This window comes from Carcharodon carcharias, chromosome 18 (genome assembly GCF_017639515.1).
Source record: "Carcharodon carcharias isolate sCarCar2 chromosome 18, sCarCar2.pri, whole genome shotgun sequence".
NCBI classification, from domain to species: domain Eukaryota; kingdom Metazoa; phylum Chordata; class Chondrichthyes; order Lamniformes; family Lamnidae; genus Carcharodon; species Carcharodon carcharias.
The window spans coordinates 79,110,287-79,126,275 of record NC_054484.1 but is presented as its reverse complement, the minus strand read 5'-3'; the positions used below and the strand labels follow the sequence as shown (position 1 = coordinate 79,126,275).

Below are 15,989 nucleotides of genomic sequence, written 5' to 3'. Positions count from 1 at the left end.
AATGAGATGGTGGGACTTCCACCCTTCAGTGTGAGGAATTCCTGCCCTCGAGAGCTTCCAGCCAATCAGATCAGCCGACAGCTTGAGTAGTTCCAGCAGCACCAGTACTCAACAGTGGACGCTCTTGGACTACGAGCAGGCCCCTAACCCCACCCTTCCCATAAAATTCAGCCCACTGTATTATATTAGTAATGAAAGGATTAATCCACTGATATTAAGTTCCTTTAAGTTTAAAAAAAGTTGTATGTTTATTTTTAATTAGTTAACACTCCTCTAAAATTAGCAAAGGAAATTCATATGAATGCAGTAAGGCGTATCCTAATACTTAAAGAACAGAGGAAAAAGAGAGTTCAGATTTAAGTGCTTTATCCAAGAGCGGAGAATATTTGGAACAGACTGTCCAGGGACGCAGTAGGAACTGTTATATCAGTAGATTGAAGAGAGAATTGGATAAGTTACCTGATAAATATTTGAGAGGGGAGCTTGGGAGAGAATGTGAGATACCCCGAGTTATAGTAATGCTATTGGTTTTATTTTATATATTGATTGTATTTAGGTATAGGCGATGGGCAAAATTGCAAATCTTCCAACCTAAGAAAAATGTCTGAGGGTGAAAACTCAGCCAGATGTTGAGGCATGAGATTGAGTGAAATGTGTTGAGGAGCCCAGAAACTTTTGAGCGGTACATTTTTTTAAAATTCTGCTTGTAGCAAAATAAAACATCAGCCAAGTAATGATATGTATGTAAAGTTAAATTAACCTCCCATGGTCCTGTTAGTGGTTTGGGGAAATGACATATCATTCAACTGTATTTCTTGTAATGAGCTGAGAGATCACCACCTCTGGGGAAAGTGAGATCAACATTGTATTTACTATTATGGACTCACTCGTTGATTTTAATGGACCAGCGACATTGCAGAATGAAGGTTTATCATTGTCTGCATTGATCCTATTCTGCAAAACACCATTTTTTTTTTCCAGAGAACTTTGAGAAAAAATTGAATAGGTTTTAGCAATTCCATTTATTCACAGTTAGGGTGAAGGTTTTGCTTAAGTGGTTTCCTGTCATTTGAATGTGCAAAGTAGAACCAAATGTTTACTGCAAGGAGCACACATCATGAATTTTGTCATGACTTCTCCTGATTCACGACTTTAACTCTGGTGAAATTTTGGTGTCAACCCTATTTACAGATGAAATGAAGTCACCACTAAAGTTGTCCTACACAATGGGAGGAGTGCTAAGGCAATTCCTGGTAATGGTAACCTTACATCAGAAACATTTAACCAGAAGAACCCATTTCACATTCAGAATAGCCACCCCACACCACTGGTGCCCCCCCTCAGCCCCCAACCCCCAACCAACCCCGGGAAAATTAGACCCCTAATGTTTAAAGGCAAATAACAAACTACTCAAAGAAGAGAAACAGTGAATTTCTATTTTTAATCAATATAGCATTTTCGTTAAACTTGGAACAAAAAGGATGAAAACATTACGCATTATTACTGGCAATAAATTGTAACAATTACAGGAAGTATGTCACTATAGCGTACCTTGCACGGTAAATCCACAGGTGTCTATTACTCTTTGTCCTCTAAGCGGCCTTTCCTTTGCTGGTAATGTGTCGTTTAATTGTAGGTTTAGGTTAATGACCAATAAGTAGACAGCATTGTTAGGTAAAAAGGGCATGTGCATCTGTTGATATTCCACGTGTCCTCCAAAGTCATAGTACCTAAATACTGAGAACTCCTCTGGGACTTTGCTGGTTTCTTTCAATTTCATCAATATCTCATTGGTAAAAGCTTCATTCATGGCAGCACCTGCTAGAAAGAAAAATAACAATTGTAGTTATTTTGTGCGTTCTTCCCTGCAGATATTCCTGGACAATGTACTTAATGGGAGACAAAAGCAAAATACTGCAAATACTGGAAATTGGGAATAAAAATAGAAATTACTGGAAAACACGCAACAAGTCAGACAGTGTCTCTGGACTTATCTGGAAAGAATGTTTTTATCAAAGGTAATAGCATAGATTTTGTTAAAGTTGAAACTTGGCCTAATTTGACTTGAGGAACCAAAATCCAGCTTTGGAAGCTACATCTCCTTTCTGCTTATAGTTGAAAACTCCGCTGAGCCATTAGCCCGTTTTATTAAGTTAATTTTGAGTGAAAAGCTGAAGCGTGCACATCTTCCAATTGAAGAAAAATTGAGGTGCTAACTCAATCAACTGTGGAAAGCACATGGTGTTGCCAAATGATGAAATAGGATGCATAATTCGATACCAAAGCAAAATACTGTGGATGCTGGAAATCTGAAATAAAACCAGAAAATGCTGGAAATGCTCAGCAGTCAAGTCACAATTACGGTGAGAATCAGAGTTAACGGATGGAATCTTATGGAGGCCACGGGGGTCATGGCCGCTGGTCAGAATGCTGGCTGGAGAGCCCCGTTTCACCTCTTTTCTGAAAGGCCCACAGTATCTTGTGTCACTTGGGCACTTGGCAGACCAGCAACAGGATAAAAGACACTGGGGTGGATGTCTCACCTGAGGGCTGCCAACCAATCAGCAGCGCCACCTACGACAACCAGCCAAGGCACAGGGGGGTTCAACAGCAAGGGCAACAGTGGGGGGGCCTTAGCAGCCCCTCTCCATCCAGATGTCAGGGCCCACAATCAGGTACTGAGTGCCTTTGAACGAGGAACAACCTGGGAGCCTGCAAGCAAACCGCTGGATGAGTTCCAGCAATAGCAGGATGAGGCTCTTAAATCAGCATTAATTGCCCACTTAAGTGCCTCAATTGGTGGCAGGGCAGGAAGGCCGTCCAGGGGCCTTCCCAACATGAGCTGAATCAGGGTGGAGGCGGGAAAGTGGTGGGGTCCCCACCCACCATCCGATTAAATGCACCCCCACCACCAAACTCAACATGGGGGAGGGCATTCAGTTTCAAGTTGATGATGGGAAGTTCTGATGAAAGGTCATTGACCTGAAATGTTAACTCTCTTTCTCTCCACAGATTATGCATAAATCAATAATATGTGTTGCGAAGTACAGTGGAAACTATTCACATTTGGGATTACAGATGTTGTACAACTTTGAAATTTGCAGTAAATAAAATTTTGATCATATTTAATTTAATCATTTCAAACTCTTTTATATTCAACTGAAGATAGCAGATTTCCTGACTATACATTATGTATTGAAAATGTTTAGTGGGTCATAACATTTCATCTCAAAATACATGGACAAGTCTCCATGTCCTTTTTCTATTGGAAAGTCAATTTTGTTTTCCTGAAGGGTAAAGAGGGTGGATTTTAATGTATCCCACTCAGATGAAAATCCTGACTACCTGCTGAGGCCCAGATTTTCATTGTGGGGCTTGGGGAGTTTTTATTTAAACTTACCTTTCAGGACCTATGTTTCTGGTCTGCAGGTTAGAGTGTTCCCTGTGTTTACAGTAGACATCCCTGTCAGCAGACTGTTAAAATTACATCACAGGCCCTAATTGATTAATTGGACCTTGATTTGAATATATTTATGAAGCGTCTAACTGAACTACGTAGACATCTCAAACACTTCCCATTCAAGCAGGTACATGTCAGTTTCCAAGCAGCGAAAGCACCGAATGATTCTCACCCTTGCTCCACTCTGTTTCTGAAGGGAGAAGGAGTTAAAATTCCCCTCTGATACCTCCTTGATTAGTATCATGTACAAATCTAGGACTACTTCTTCTAGCCCTATATCCTAGTCATTACTGTAAATATAGAGAACAGAACCTCATGGGACACTCCTTACTACCTCCAATCATTCTGAGAAAATGCCCTTATCTCCTACTTTCTCTGTCCTCACTTCTTAATCCAATCTGCAACCTTACCCCTAATTCCTGTTTTCTTTTCATCCATTTTTATCTCCAAAGGCTTGCACTTGCTTCTGAATGCCTCTGGCGGAGTCAGCCCAACAGAAGATTGTCAAGCCTCACCCACCTGCAGGCAGTATATCTCAGCAGTCAGGTATGGTTTTCTCTGAGTGTACCACTCTATAATATTATCATGGAGGAGGATGAGCAGCAGCACAGGATGTAGAAATGGAAAGTCAAGTATCTTACAAGGAGGATGGGTGCACCCGCCAGGTAGTGCTACCCTCTCCCATCCCCATCTAAGAGGGCAGTACAGAGGCAGTGAAGGCTAAATCAGGACCATTCTGAGAAAGGACTGTCTTGCTGCTTCCATTTCTACTGATTGACTGCCCTCTCTGTCTCCATTTCTGCTCATAGACTGTCCTCTCTGTCTTCATTTCTGGTGACAGACTGTCCACCAATATTCATTACAAACCTAATGGCTCCCACAGCTACCTTCCTGCTTCCTGTAAGGGCTCCATTCCATTCTCCAAGTTCCTCCGCCTCCGACACATCTGTTCCAATGATGCTACCTTCCAAAATGTTGCTTCTGACATGTCTTCATTTTTCCTGAACTGATGGCTCCCCACCACTGCGGTTGACAGGGCATCTACTGTGTCCAACCAATCTCCCGCAACTCTGCCCTCACAGCTTCCCCTCCCTCCCAGAACCATGACAGTTCCCTCTCGTCCTTACTTTTCACCTCACCACTTCCGCATTCAAAGGATATTCTCCGCCATTTCCGCCAACTCCAGCATGATGCCACCACCGAACACACCTTGCCCTCACCCACTCTGTCAGCATTCTGTAGGGGCCATTCCTCCATGACACCACTTCGCCATCACTCCCAACTCCTTAGCCCCTGCCTATGGCACCTTCCCATGCAAATGCAGAAGATGCAACAACTTCCCCTTTACCTCCTCCCTCCTCACGGTCCAAGGCCCCACACACTCTTTTCAGATGAAGCGGACTTCACTTGCACCTCCTTAAATTTGGTCAATTGTATTGCTGCTCCCAATGTGGTCTCCTGTACACTGGGGAGAGTAAACACAAGGACAACAGACACATGGGAACACCTGGAAGTTCCCCTCCAAGTCACTCACCATCCTGACTTGGAAATGTATCACTGTTCCTTCAATGTTGCTGGGTCAAAATCCTGAAACTCCCTCTCAATCAGCACTGTGGGTGTACCTACACCACATGGACTGCAGCAGTTCAAGGAGGCAACTCACCACCACTTTCTCAAGGGCGAGTGGGGATGGGCAATAAATTCTGCCCTAGCCAGCGATGCCCACATCTCATGAATAAAAGAAAAGACTGGGTGACCCATTTGCAGAACACCTTCAATCAATCCGCGAGCATGACCCAGACCTTCTTGTTGCATCTTGCTCTCATGCCCACATGTCTTTCCTTGGCCTGCTGCAATGTTCCAGTGAAGCCCAACACAAACTGAAGGAACAGCATCTCATCTTCCAATTAGGCACTCTACATTCTTCTGAACATTAAGATGAACAACTTCAGACCATGAACTCTCTCCTCCGTTTTGACCCCCTTTTTAATCCTTTTTTCCCCCCAAACACTGAACTCACCCCCTCCACAGGGCCATCTGTCACTTGTTTTTGTGGTTTGTTTTCACACGGCAGTGACCCTTGTTCTGCTATTAACACATTCTGCCATGTTATCTTTATGCCACTATCAGCACCTCCTTTAACACTACCGTTAATACTCCCTTTGTCTTGTATACATGACATCTTTGTCAAATCTCTCACATATCCCTGACCTTCTATTTTGCTCCACCTGTTCCACCCCATCTTAAACAGTATAAATTCCATCACATTTCTACCTCTCATCAGCTCTGAGACACACAGACTCGAAACATTGACTCTCTCTCTCCGCAGATGCTGCCAGATCTGCTGAGTTTTTCCGGCATTTTCTGTTGTTATTCCATTCTCCTCTGCATAAGGGGGTGTTTCAACAACCAAGCAATAGTGCAGCTCTGTGACTTTCTGAATTTATTTCATTTATTACCCACAATGGTCTCCCAGTGGCTCTAAAAGTGAACACTGCCCTCAACTTCCATGGCAAAGAGTCATTTCCAGGGAGTCAGGAAAGTACTGCTCCACAGCCAGGAAACATGTGTATTTGTCTGAGCACTGCTGTCCTTTACAGCACAGCAGCCTCCATGATAAGCTTTACCAATATGGAAAAGTGACAACGAAATGGGGTCACAATATGTTATGGGGTTGCATCCTTCCCCAAAGTCTAAGGAGCATTCATTTCTTTGAGGGCCAGCAGAACACTTACTCAGCAACACAAGCAAGAAGGGATTCTACTCCCTCGACATCCAGTTAGTGTGTGACTACAATTTGGACACCTTGCATATCAACACCCGAGATGCACAAAGCAGCCATGATGTTTTCATCCTCTAATGTTCGGCCTTTCCTGATTTCTTCAGGGAAGAGGATCAGTCCTATAAATGGCTTTTGGGAGACAAAGCCTACCCCTTCCCCACCCACTCCCCGCACCACCCCAATCGCTCCAATGGCTAATGGCACCAATCAGTCCAGTGTGAATTCTCTCCAGGGAACATGAATCCCATTTTATGTAGCTTGGTGGCAACGAACACCCAGAAACACGTGCAACCTGTCTTTGATTTCTTCCAGGTCTGAATCACAGAGCTCCATCTCCTTTTTCCCTCACTCGGTGGCATGCCTAGCTGCTGTCTGGGTTCAAATATTAATGTCGCATAAAAGATATTGCTGTGATATGCAGTGAAGTTATTGAAGAGTGAAGTGAAAGAGTCAAGCACTGTTGTTCTCTCATGCATTTGTCCTCAGTCTATTGTTGAAGAGTGCAGGCTGAACTGTCCTTTTGGAGGGTGTGCAGTGTTCAGCTGCTCACACCCCTCGTGCACGTTTTACACCAATGAACATGTAAATGCCCAGGCTCAGGAAAATCACGTGCAATTTCCACTACAGGCCATTAATGGGTACACATTTCTTTAAGTAAAATGGTGTAACTAACTTTGAGGATGTTTCAGCCTTTTATTTTTAACGGATAAAGCTTTCTATAAGTGTATCTCAGTTATTCCAGCTTGCAGCCTGATATCTTGCTTTTGTGATTTCGGGAACATTACACAGATCTTTTAAAAATAAGCCAAAAAAATGTACCTTTATCGACATCCTTTTGTTCTTCACTTGAACCAGTGTCACTTTGCCTTGTAAGCATTCCTAGAAGTTTAGAAATAGTTTGTGACTCACAAGTATAATCCACATTTCTATTTTCATACAACTTGTCCCAAATTTGTTCACCTAGAAGGACAAGGGCAGCAGATGCAAAGAAAAACAATCACTTGAAAATTTCCCTCTAAGTTTCACAACATCCTGACTTGGATAAATACCACCGCTCCTTTACTGTCGCTGGTTAAAATCCTGGAACTCCCTCCCTTACAGCACTGTGGGTGTACCTACACCACATGGACTCAGTGGTTCAAGAAAACAACCACCACCTTCTCAACGGCAACTAGGGATGGGCAATAACTGCTGGCCTTGCCAGTGAAGCTCATATTCCAAGAATGAATAACACAAAGTTCTATACTGGCTCTTGCACACTTGGGGACATGTGAACAAAAGAGCAAATCTCATTCAAACTTGCGGTCAGGCTCTTATCTTATGTAACACACCTTATATTGCACAAATTACACTGCACAGCAATGATAAAACTGAAGAGCTCTACTGCTTTTCTGCTCATTATTTTTCTCAACCTACTTAATAACCTCTCTAACCTCTTATCCTGTTTCCTGACGGTACCAAAGCCTCAGAAATAAAACCAATCAGAAATTACTATTGTGGTTAACACTGTTCATCAAATTCTACAGACAGCTGGCTTTATTCCGTTGAAATTGGATTTGGCCTAATAAAAAAGGAGATTTAAGTTGAAACATTAAATAATATGTAACTGCTAAGCAAATTGGAAGGATTCTTAGTCATAATGATTGCCTTTCTTTTATTATGAGCACATCTGCAAAAGCTCAAAATCCCACAGAATATTGGTAGCTCTAGATTCAATATACTAACTAAGTGCAATGTTTAATTCAACTATTGATTATGTGCTGTTTTTGTGCTCATCAAGCTGAGTGTTATCAGTAATAGAAACAGAAAAACCTGGAAAGATCAACACCTGTGGAGAAAGGAAGTTGGCTTACAGTGCTGTGACCCTTCGTCAGAGCCAGTTAATGTCTGGAACAAGACCCAGGTGCCCCAACTGCCTTATGGAGAAACTTGTTAATTTAAATAAATTATTAGGTGTTGGAGAGCTAAATATGCATTTTGTGGGCAGGTTGCCATACTGGATGCATTAGACAGTACACCAAGATGAGCTGAATTGTATAGTAGGGCTCAAGTCTCTGAGGCCACTATTGCAGGGATCCACCGCCAATGTACACTAATCTAACAGGTACAAATAAACACATTAGCTCCATAGACTTTAAGCAAATAACCTCCTTTTGCTGTCAATTTCTTAATGTGTCCCTTGACAGTTCATAGTTTGTCAATAATGCTTCCTTAGTGATATTGATGTTAAAGGCTGAAGTAATCAGAATTGTGTTTTGGGCAGTAAGTACTATTACTTCATTTTTATTCCGAGAATGTTGCTCTAGGACGTAGAAAGGTTTGGAGCTTATGGACGGAATTTTCCCATCGGCGATTTGAGGGCAGGGCCCACTCGCCGACGGGAAAATGAAGCGGGATGACGTTGGGAGGACCCTTTAAATATTTAGGAAGGTGGGCAGACAGCAAACTCAGCTGTCCACCCGCCAACCTGTCAATGGCTAAATGAGGACATTGACAGGCTAATTAAGATAATTAAAGGCCTGTCCGTCCAACCTTAAGGCTGGTGGGCAGGCCAGGAGCTCCAGCAGGCTTCTGATAAAGCATGAAACGTCATCCACTGGCGGGATGTTTCATGTCCGTTTTTACAAAGTCTAATAAAGTTTATGTCATTTTTATTAACATGTCCCATCTCGTTTGACATTGTCGCATGAGGGGGACATGTTAATAATTTTAAAATTTTTCTATTTTTTGACTTTTTTTACATGTCACTAATTTCTCTGAGATAGGACTTTGCCTCAGGGAGCAGTCCGCTCTTTCACGCACATGCACGAAAGAGCACACTTTGACAGATGGGGAATCCCTCCCCACCCCCTCCCCGCCCAGGAAGCGTATTGCACTTCCTGTCCGAAGGCTGCTGGGCAGGCCTTAATTGGGGCCCGCCCGCCATCCAAGGGCAAAATTCTGCCCTATGTCTATCTTTAAATAGATCATGGAGTTTAGTATTATTATTGATGGTTATTGCCCTGTTTTATCATTGCTTGGGTGCATCATGTGGGAAAGTCACACATCTTTATAGTGATGATTGGTGTCATTTAAAAATAAATTCAAGCTTCAGCTCTTATCCTAATAACTTCTTCAGCAACAGTGGGTGAGAGACAGAGAACTGGAAGCTTTAAGAATAGAACATCAGTAAGGAAATAAGTGCAAGATCAGGATATGTACGAGTTGCAAACAATTTAGAATCAGGTTCAAATTGCCTTAAGGACAATGACACAATAACATAATCAATAACAGTATTTATATTTAAACATTTTTCCATTAAAATCACTTTTCATAGCTCTTAAAATCCAAAGGTACTCACCTTCAAGTGGTTGTTTATCAGAATTTAAAACACAGGATGCAATTGCAGTCGTTAAATCATCGCTTGGATTATCTTTACATGAGAGAAAAGAGAGATGAGTTTTGAAAATGATTAATGACATGTTTAGAATATTACACTGCCAGATCACATCATTTTCTTCCATGATATATATACCTGAATGAAGCAGCAGAAAATGAAATATTGCTTGAGGTAGAATAAAGCTACATGAAATTAATAATGTTCAATAAGAAACAAAGAGAAAAATGCTGCAAACGTTGGAAATCTAAATTTGAGATGGAAGAGCAGTGTATGGAAATGCACAACAGGTCAATCAGCATCTGTAAAGAAAAAAAGATGGGTGATGTTTCAAGTGCAAGGCCATCAGGAAGGCCTTCGCACAAATGTTAACATATCTTTACAAAAGAGCCACTCTTCTTTCCAGCATTTTCTGTTTTTACTTCAAGTCTGAAGATCTGTTAGAACAGTTGAGAAGAACCATATTTAATTTGATGATTATTTGCTCCCTATTTTGAACATGCCTGTGTGTCAAGAGAAAGTGCCAATAACATTATTACCAAGTGTACTGTAGCCAAATTTGTGGATGATACAAAGATAGGTGAGAATGCAAGGAGGAGGACACAAAGAGTCTGCAAAAGGATATGGATAGGGTAAACAAATGGGCAAACATTTAGCAGATTTTTTTATTCATTCAAGGGATGTGGACTTCACTGGCTAGGTCAGCATTTATTGCCCATTCCTAATTGCCCTTGAGAAGGTGCCTTCTTGAAACAAATGGTGTATAATGTGGGAAAATGTGAGGTTATCCACTTTGGCAGGAAGGATAGAAAAGCAAAATACTATATAAATGGAGAGAGACTACAAAATGCTGCAGTACAGAAGGACTCAAGTGTCCTCCTACATGAAGTACACAATATTAGCATGCGGTAAGGAAGGCAAAGAAAGTGTTGGTCTTTATTGCAATGGGCATGGAGTATAAAAGTAAGGAATCTTGCTGCAACTGCACAGAGCTTCGGTGAGACCTTACCTAGAGTATTGCATACTGTTTGGTTCTACTTCTTTATGGAGGGATATACAGGTACTTGCATTGGAAGCTGTTCATAGAAGATTCACATGGCTGATTCCTGAGATGAAGGGGTTGTATTATAAAGAAAGGTTGAACAGGTTGGGCTTATACTCATTGGAGTTTAGAAGAATGAGAGATTATTTTATTGAAATGTATATGGATCTCAGGGGTCTTGACAAGCTGAAAGGATGTTTCTCGCCATTGGGGCCCTAACGACCGGTCTGCATGCCAGGAGCAATCCTGCCTCGGCTGTTTGGGAAAATCCCAGCCACATTTTGGGCCCATCCAGCAACTAATTAGTTGCTACTGGGGTTTCTATTCAGGTAAGGTTTACTAGACTAATACCAGGAATAGGCAGGTTGTCTTATGAGGAAAGGATTGACAGGTTAGGCTTGTATCCACTGGAATTTAGAAGAGTAAGAGGTGACTTAATTGAAACTTTTAAGATCCTGAGGGGGTCCTGACAGGTTTGATGTGGAGAGGATGTTTCCTTTTGCAGGAGAATCTAGGACTAGGGGTCACTCTTTAAAAATAAGGGGTCACTCATTTAAGGCAGAGATGAGAAATTTTTTTTTCCTATAGGGTTGTGAATCATTGGAACGCTCTTCCTCAAAAGGTGGTGGAAGCAGAGTCTTTGAATATCTTTAAAGCAGAGCTAGATAGACACTTGATTAACAAGGTGTGAAAGGTTATCAGGGGTAGGGGGGAATGTGGGGTTGAGGTTACATTCAGATCAGCCATGATCTTATTGAATGGCAGAGCAGGCTCGAGGGGCCAAGTGGCCTACTCCAGCTCCTAATTCCTACGTTCAGATGTTAAGGGAGGAGAGCTCACCTCCAAGAGTTGCCAGCCAATGGGAGGGCATGCAGCACTTCAGTCTCAGCTATGCCATCCGGATTGCTGGGACTGTACCCATCGGACAGGCAAAGTGACTGAAGCCATCCCTGGAACAAGGTGAGTGGGGTTAGTGATTTTTGAGGGTGGGGTGATGTTGCCGCTCAGGTAGGCCACTGCAGCCAGGGAGATCCTTAATGGATCACGGAATGTCAATTTAGGAATGCACTGCTCCCCCGATTCTGCAGGGAGGCAGTCAGTGATCATCAGACAGTCTTTCCCAGTGGCAGAGGGTCCACCTGTCGTTGGTAAAATGTCAGCAACAGCAGGAAGGCCACAGCCACTCCGCCCTACACCCTCCTTCACCATTTTATGGAGCCCATCTGCCTCCCAGCCCATCCCTAGAGGGCTGGTAAAATCCAGCCCATAGTTTCAGAATAAAGGATCACCCAATTAAGATGATGATGAGAAAGAATTTCTTCTCTCACAATCTTTGGAATTCTTTAGCTCAGAAAGCAGTGGAGGCTGAGTCATTGAATATACTTAAGGATGAGATTTCTGATCTATAGGAGAGTCAAGGGTTATGGGGAACAAGTCAGCAAGTACGGTTAAGATCAAGGTCAGATCAGCCATGATATTGAATGGCAGAGCAGGCTCAAGGGGCCATATGGTCTTTTCCTGCTCCCATTTCTTATGTTCTTATTTTGGGAATTGGTTTGAATACATTATTGCAAGAAAGCTTGATTAACATGTATAGGTATAGTTAAGAACTCTTTCAAATAGTAATTCTCTCACATTGTTGGCCTCAGCATTTTAGGGCTCTAGTTCACTCTCAATGTTCCCATGACTTGGGGACTTCACCAGGGTCAACAGCACAACAGCCAGGTGGGAGGAAGTCATGTTCCATCACACTTATAGTGGTAATGCTGGTAAGGAGGTGAATCTTGTTCACAGAGTTGCCACAAAAAGGCAATAGCACATTACCACAAGAAAATGGCATGCAATTAAAAATAACTTTTCACCCACAGTTCTAAATACGTCAGTTTCTAGCCCACTCCTTTGCTTCTCAGTATTATAACTACTGAATAATTTATCAAATTATTGCATTGTGATATCCTATCTTCCATTCTGCTTTAGTCTGATTAAAGCATGAATTTAAAACTACCATAGACTCGATCTGACCATATATTTACCTAGCTTTTTTTCCCAGTTTTTAATATCTATCTGTCCAATCCGTATTCCGTCTGTTATGGGCTCATCCTCCCGAAATGATTCATTAAGTAATTTCCGCAGCAGAGTCGTTTTCCCAGCGGTCCTGTAGCCACAAACAGTCACTGTCCGGACATAAAATGGGACCTTTCCATGCTGAAATACATTTTGAAGTTTTATCTTGAGTTCATCCATCACGTTTTCATTTTGAGTTTCTGCCAATAAGTAAAGCCTTACGTCAGATTCAATAAGCAATAAATAAGTCATTGTAAAGTTGATGCCATTCACTACTCCAATGAGGAGGTTTTACCAACTGCTATATTTTGTGCCAAAGAAGCAATGATTCACATTATGAACTATGCTTGAAAAATATGAAGGCCCTGAAAATTTGAGAGCTTACTGACACACTCATGTTCCTACCATTAATCTGTCAGGAATGAGTCAGGAGACTGATGAATCAGGCCAGGCACATAAGTGCTCATCATGGTCTCCAGTTTCCAGGGATCCTGGTTTTAGAGAGGGACCTCAGTCAGCCCTAGATGCAGACATCTGTGTCAAATGCCAGTTGCCAGCAGGCAAATTGGGATCCTAGAGGTTGGGCATTTCCCTTGGTCCTTACATTGGATTGTCTTGGTGGAATAGTGGAACAGTGTTAACGGAGTCCACCTTGGGGACCCAAGTCATCACCTGGACCTTCAAAGAACTAATAAGAGATTCAAGAATTTCATCTGCCAGTGGGCTGTGTGTTCCTGATTTCTGAAAAGACCCCTCCCCAAAGTGGAACAACTTTTGAAAGGATTCCAAAAATGTTTACATCCTACATTTCTCAGCAACTCCTTTCATTGTTGAATTTTGATTGACAAGTGTAATGAATGAAAAATACCCACCAGCTGCCACCTCTGGTGAAGTAAGTTCACTCTGGCAACAATCTGACATGTTATCATCACTTTCAAGCCCACCGTTAAGCAATTCAGTCACATTCGTATCTGCCACAAAGTCTTTAGCCAACTGTTCCAGGTTACGCCTTCCAATTATCTCCAGTTTTCTTCCTATCCGTTTTGATTGAAACTTGTCCACATCACCTTGGTGATCACTGCCTTGTGATGTTTTATCCTCTAATAATCCTGCATGCACATCTTCAAATAACTTGTCCAAGTTTTGCCTTCCTAATTTCTCCAGCCTTTTTCCTACAGCTTTAAGAAACTGGGGCATTTTTTAAAAAAACTTGGTCACACCACAAATCCAAGGCAATCGATTATCTGTTTTATAAAGCAGGTTGATAAACTGGAGGGAAGTAGAAAGGTAAATCCATCAGGTAAGGAAATGATAAAAGCAATATAAACAGCGTTAGTAATAGTGCTGGATCTTTCGTACAGTTAGCAATACCAACTAAATATTAAAGGAGTTTAGGATGGTTACTACAAGTGGATTAAAGGCTGCCACTACCTTACAAAAATCTATCCACCTTATTCCTGAAAATTTCAATTGAACCAGCATGCTCCTCTGACCACACTTTTATCCCCTTTCTCAACATTTCTGTGTTCATTGCTGGAAATCCCCTCCCCTTTTCGCGCTTTTTATGCAAACAGGGGCAGAAAATCCCGGCCGTTAAGTTTGTTTTTCATCACTTTCAGTTTCGCTGAAGGACCTCGGCGATTATCTTTTTAATCCCGTGAATTTTTAATAGTGCTTCTTCTGTACTATGGCGGAAATCGTCTCTAATAAATAAATACAACGTTAATATTCTTCAGCACCAAGTTTTCATATCTGCCCTTATTCCTTGTGGGTTTATTTCTCTCTGCTATCTACAGCGGTTCTAATTTAATTGTAATATACGAGGCTTCATTCTTTAACAAACAATTGGTCGCAAACCGCCGACATTTGGTAGAAGCGACAATTGGTAATAGCTAACTTTTCGGTTTAAATTCGGATTATAAGGGGTACTTACTGCAAATGGAAAGGTTCAAAGACGAAACTGAAAGAACTCGGGGAGAAGCTACTACATTCTTCAAATGAAAGGGGAAGGACTATTCCCAGTTTCGAGCAGTTCTCCCTTTTCCTCCTGTCTGTATTTTCGTTCAACCAATGGAAAGCATTCAGCTTTTGGAAAGTCCTCTGTGAGCTCATTCATTAATGCACAAACCCAGAACAATATGCACTCAAGGATTTCCTTAGAGGCTGCTTTTCCTCCTCCCCACTTTCTATTGCCTCTTCCTTTCCCCTTGCCCCTCCTTGTTTACTTCGTTTCTCTATTCTTCTTGGTCACTTCCTCCTTTCCCTTTCCTCATATACCCCTCTCACCCCACCCGTATCCACTCATATCTGCCTTCACTCCTCCCTTCCCATTTCCTTTCCCCCAACCCTTACCCTTCTCTCCCCTACCCCTCCCCTTTTTCCACTCTGGCCTTCTGTCCTCCCTTCCTCAACCCTTCTTCCCTTCCTCACCCCTCCCACTCTCCCTTCTTCCCTTCCCTCCCTTTTCTTTCTTCCCTGCACTCTCTTTTCCGCTCTCCAGTAGACAGTGCCATTGATGACATCCGTGTAATATTGAAGTGTCTTTTTGTTAACGTGACTGATATGAATTAGCTAACTTCACATGTGTATATTTGCCGAACTCTCCTGGACTGCCACATGCTCCAAAATCATCTGCATTGCCTTGAAACGTTTTGGATTTTGCTAGCACTCCCTCCCTCTCAGGCCTGCGGAGCTGGAGGTGTGGGACTCACAGAAAGGGGGAATTGAATGGGCCGGACAATCCCAGAGTCACCTGGGTGGATGGCCTGGGGCTGGTACCTGCTGATCCTGCTCCCTATGGGTGCCTGAGAGCCCCTGGCTGACTCCTTGAGAGGAAAGGGCAGCTGGAACGAGTTTGAGATGCCCCACCCCCTCACGCGTTGACAGTGATGGATGCCTGCAATTGCTTTAGCGATGGAGTTCAGCTCCTGCAGCAGTACAGGACCAATGTCCTGGACCAAGGCCTTCATGCCAACTGCCATCCTGCCACTGTTGATCTTGGAGTGTTGGCATGCCAGCGCTATCAGCTCAGACTTAAGACAGACAGACTTCTCCATTGTGCTTTACAATCTGAGAAGTGCAGCAGACAGCCCTTCCTGATGTTCCCGAACTTGTCTTTGCAGCTCCAGCAACTGAAGCAAAAACAAGTCCAGAGGCTCGTCGTCTGACTCGGACTCAGCAGATTCCTGGCTTCCAGCTGTCCCGTGAAGAAACAGTGCTGGCTGTTTATTACACTTACACTGCCCACAGGTTTTTTTATGGGCTT

At 42.6% G+C, this 15,989-nt stretch overlaps 1 protein-coding gene across 1 annotated transcript in view; it reads right to left on the bottom strand.

Moving 5' to 3' along the window:
- The window catches only part of LOC121290466, a 32,313-nt gene extending 17,380 nt beyond the window's left edge, over window positions 1–14,933 (bottom strand). Inside the window, exons 1-6 of the mRNA XM_041210904.1 lie at window positions 14,658–14,933; window positions 13,597–13,993; window positions 12,694–12,924; window positions 9,583–9,654; window positions 7,062–7,121; window positions 1,552–1,821 (exon numbers count right to left, since the gene is read on the bottom strand). Coding sequence (XP_041066838.1) covers window positions 1,552–1,821; window positions 7,062–7,121; window positions 9,583–9,654; window positions 12,694–12,924; window positions 13,597–13,921 — 958 coding nt within the window. The 5' untranslated portion in view covers window positions 13,922–13,993; window positions 14,658–14,933. The remainder of the gene's footprint in view (window positions 1–1,551; window positions 1,822–7,061; window positions 7,122–9,582; window positions 9,655–12,693; window positions 12,925–13,596; window positions 13,994–14,657) is intronic.
- Window positions 14,934–15,989: the final 1,056 nt, after the last annotated feature.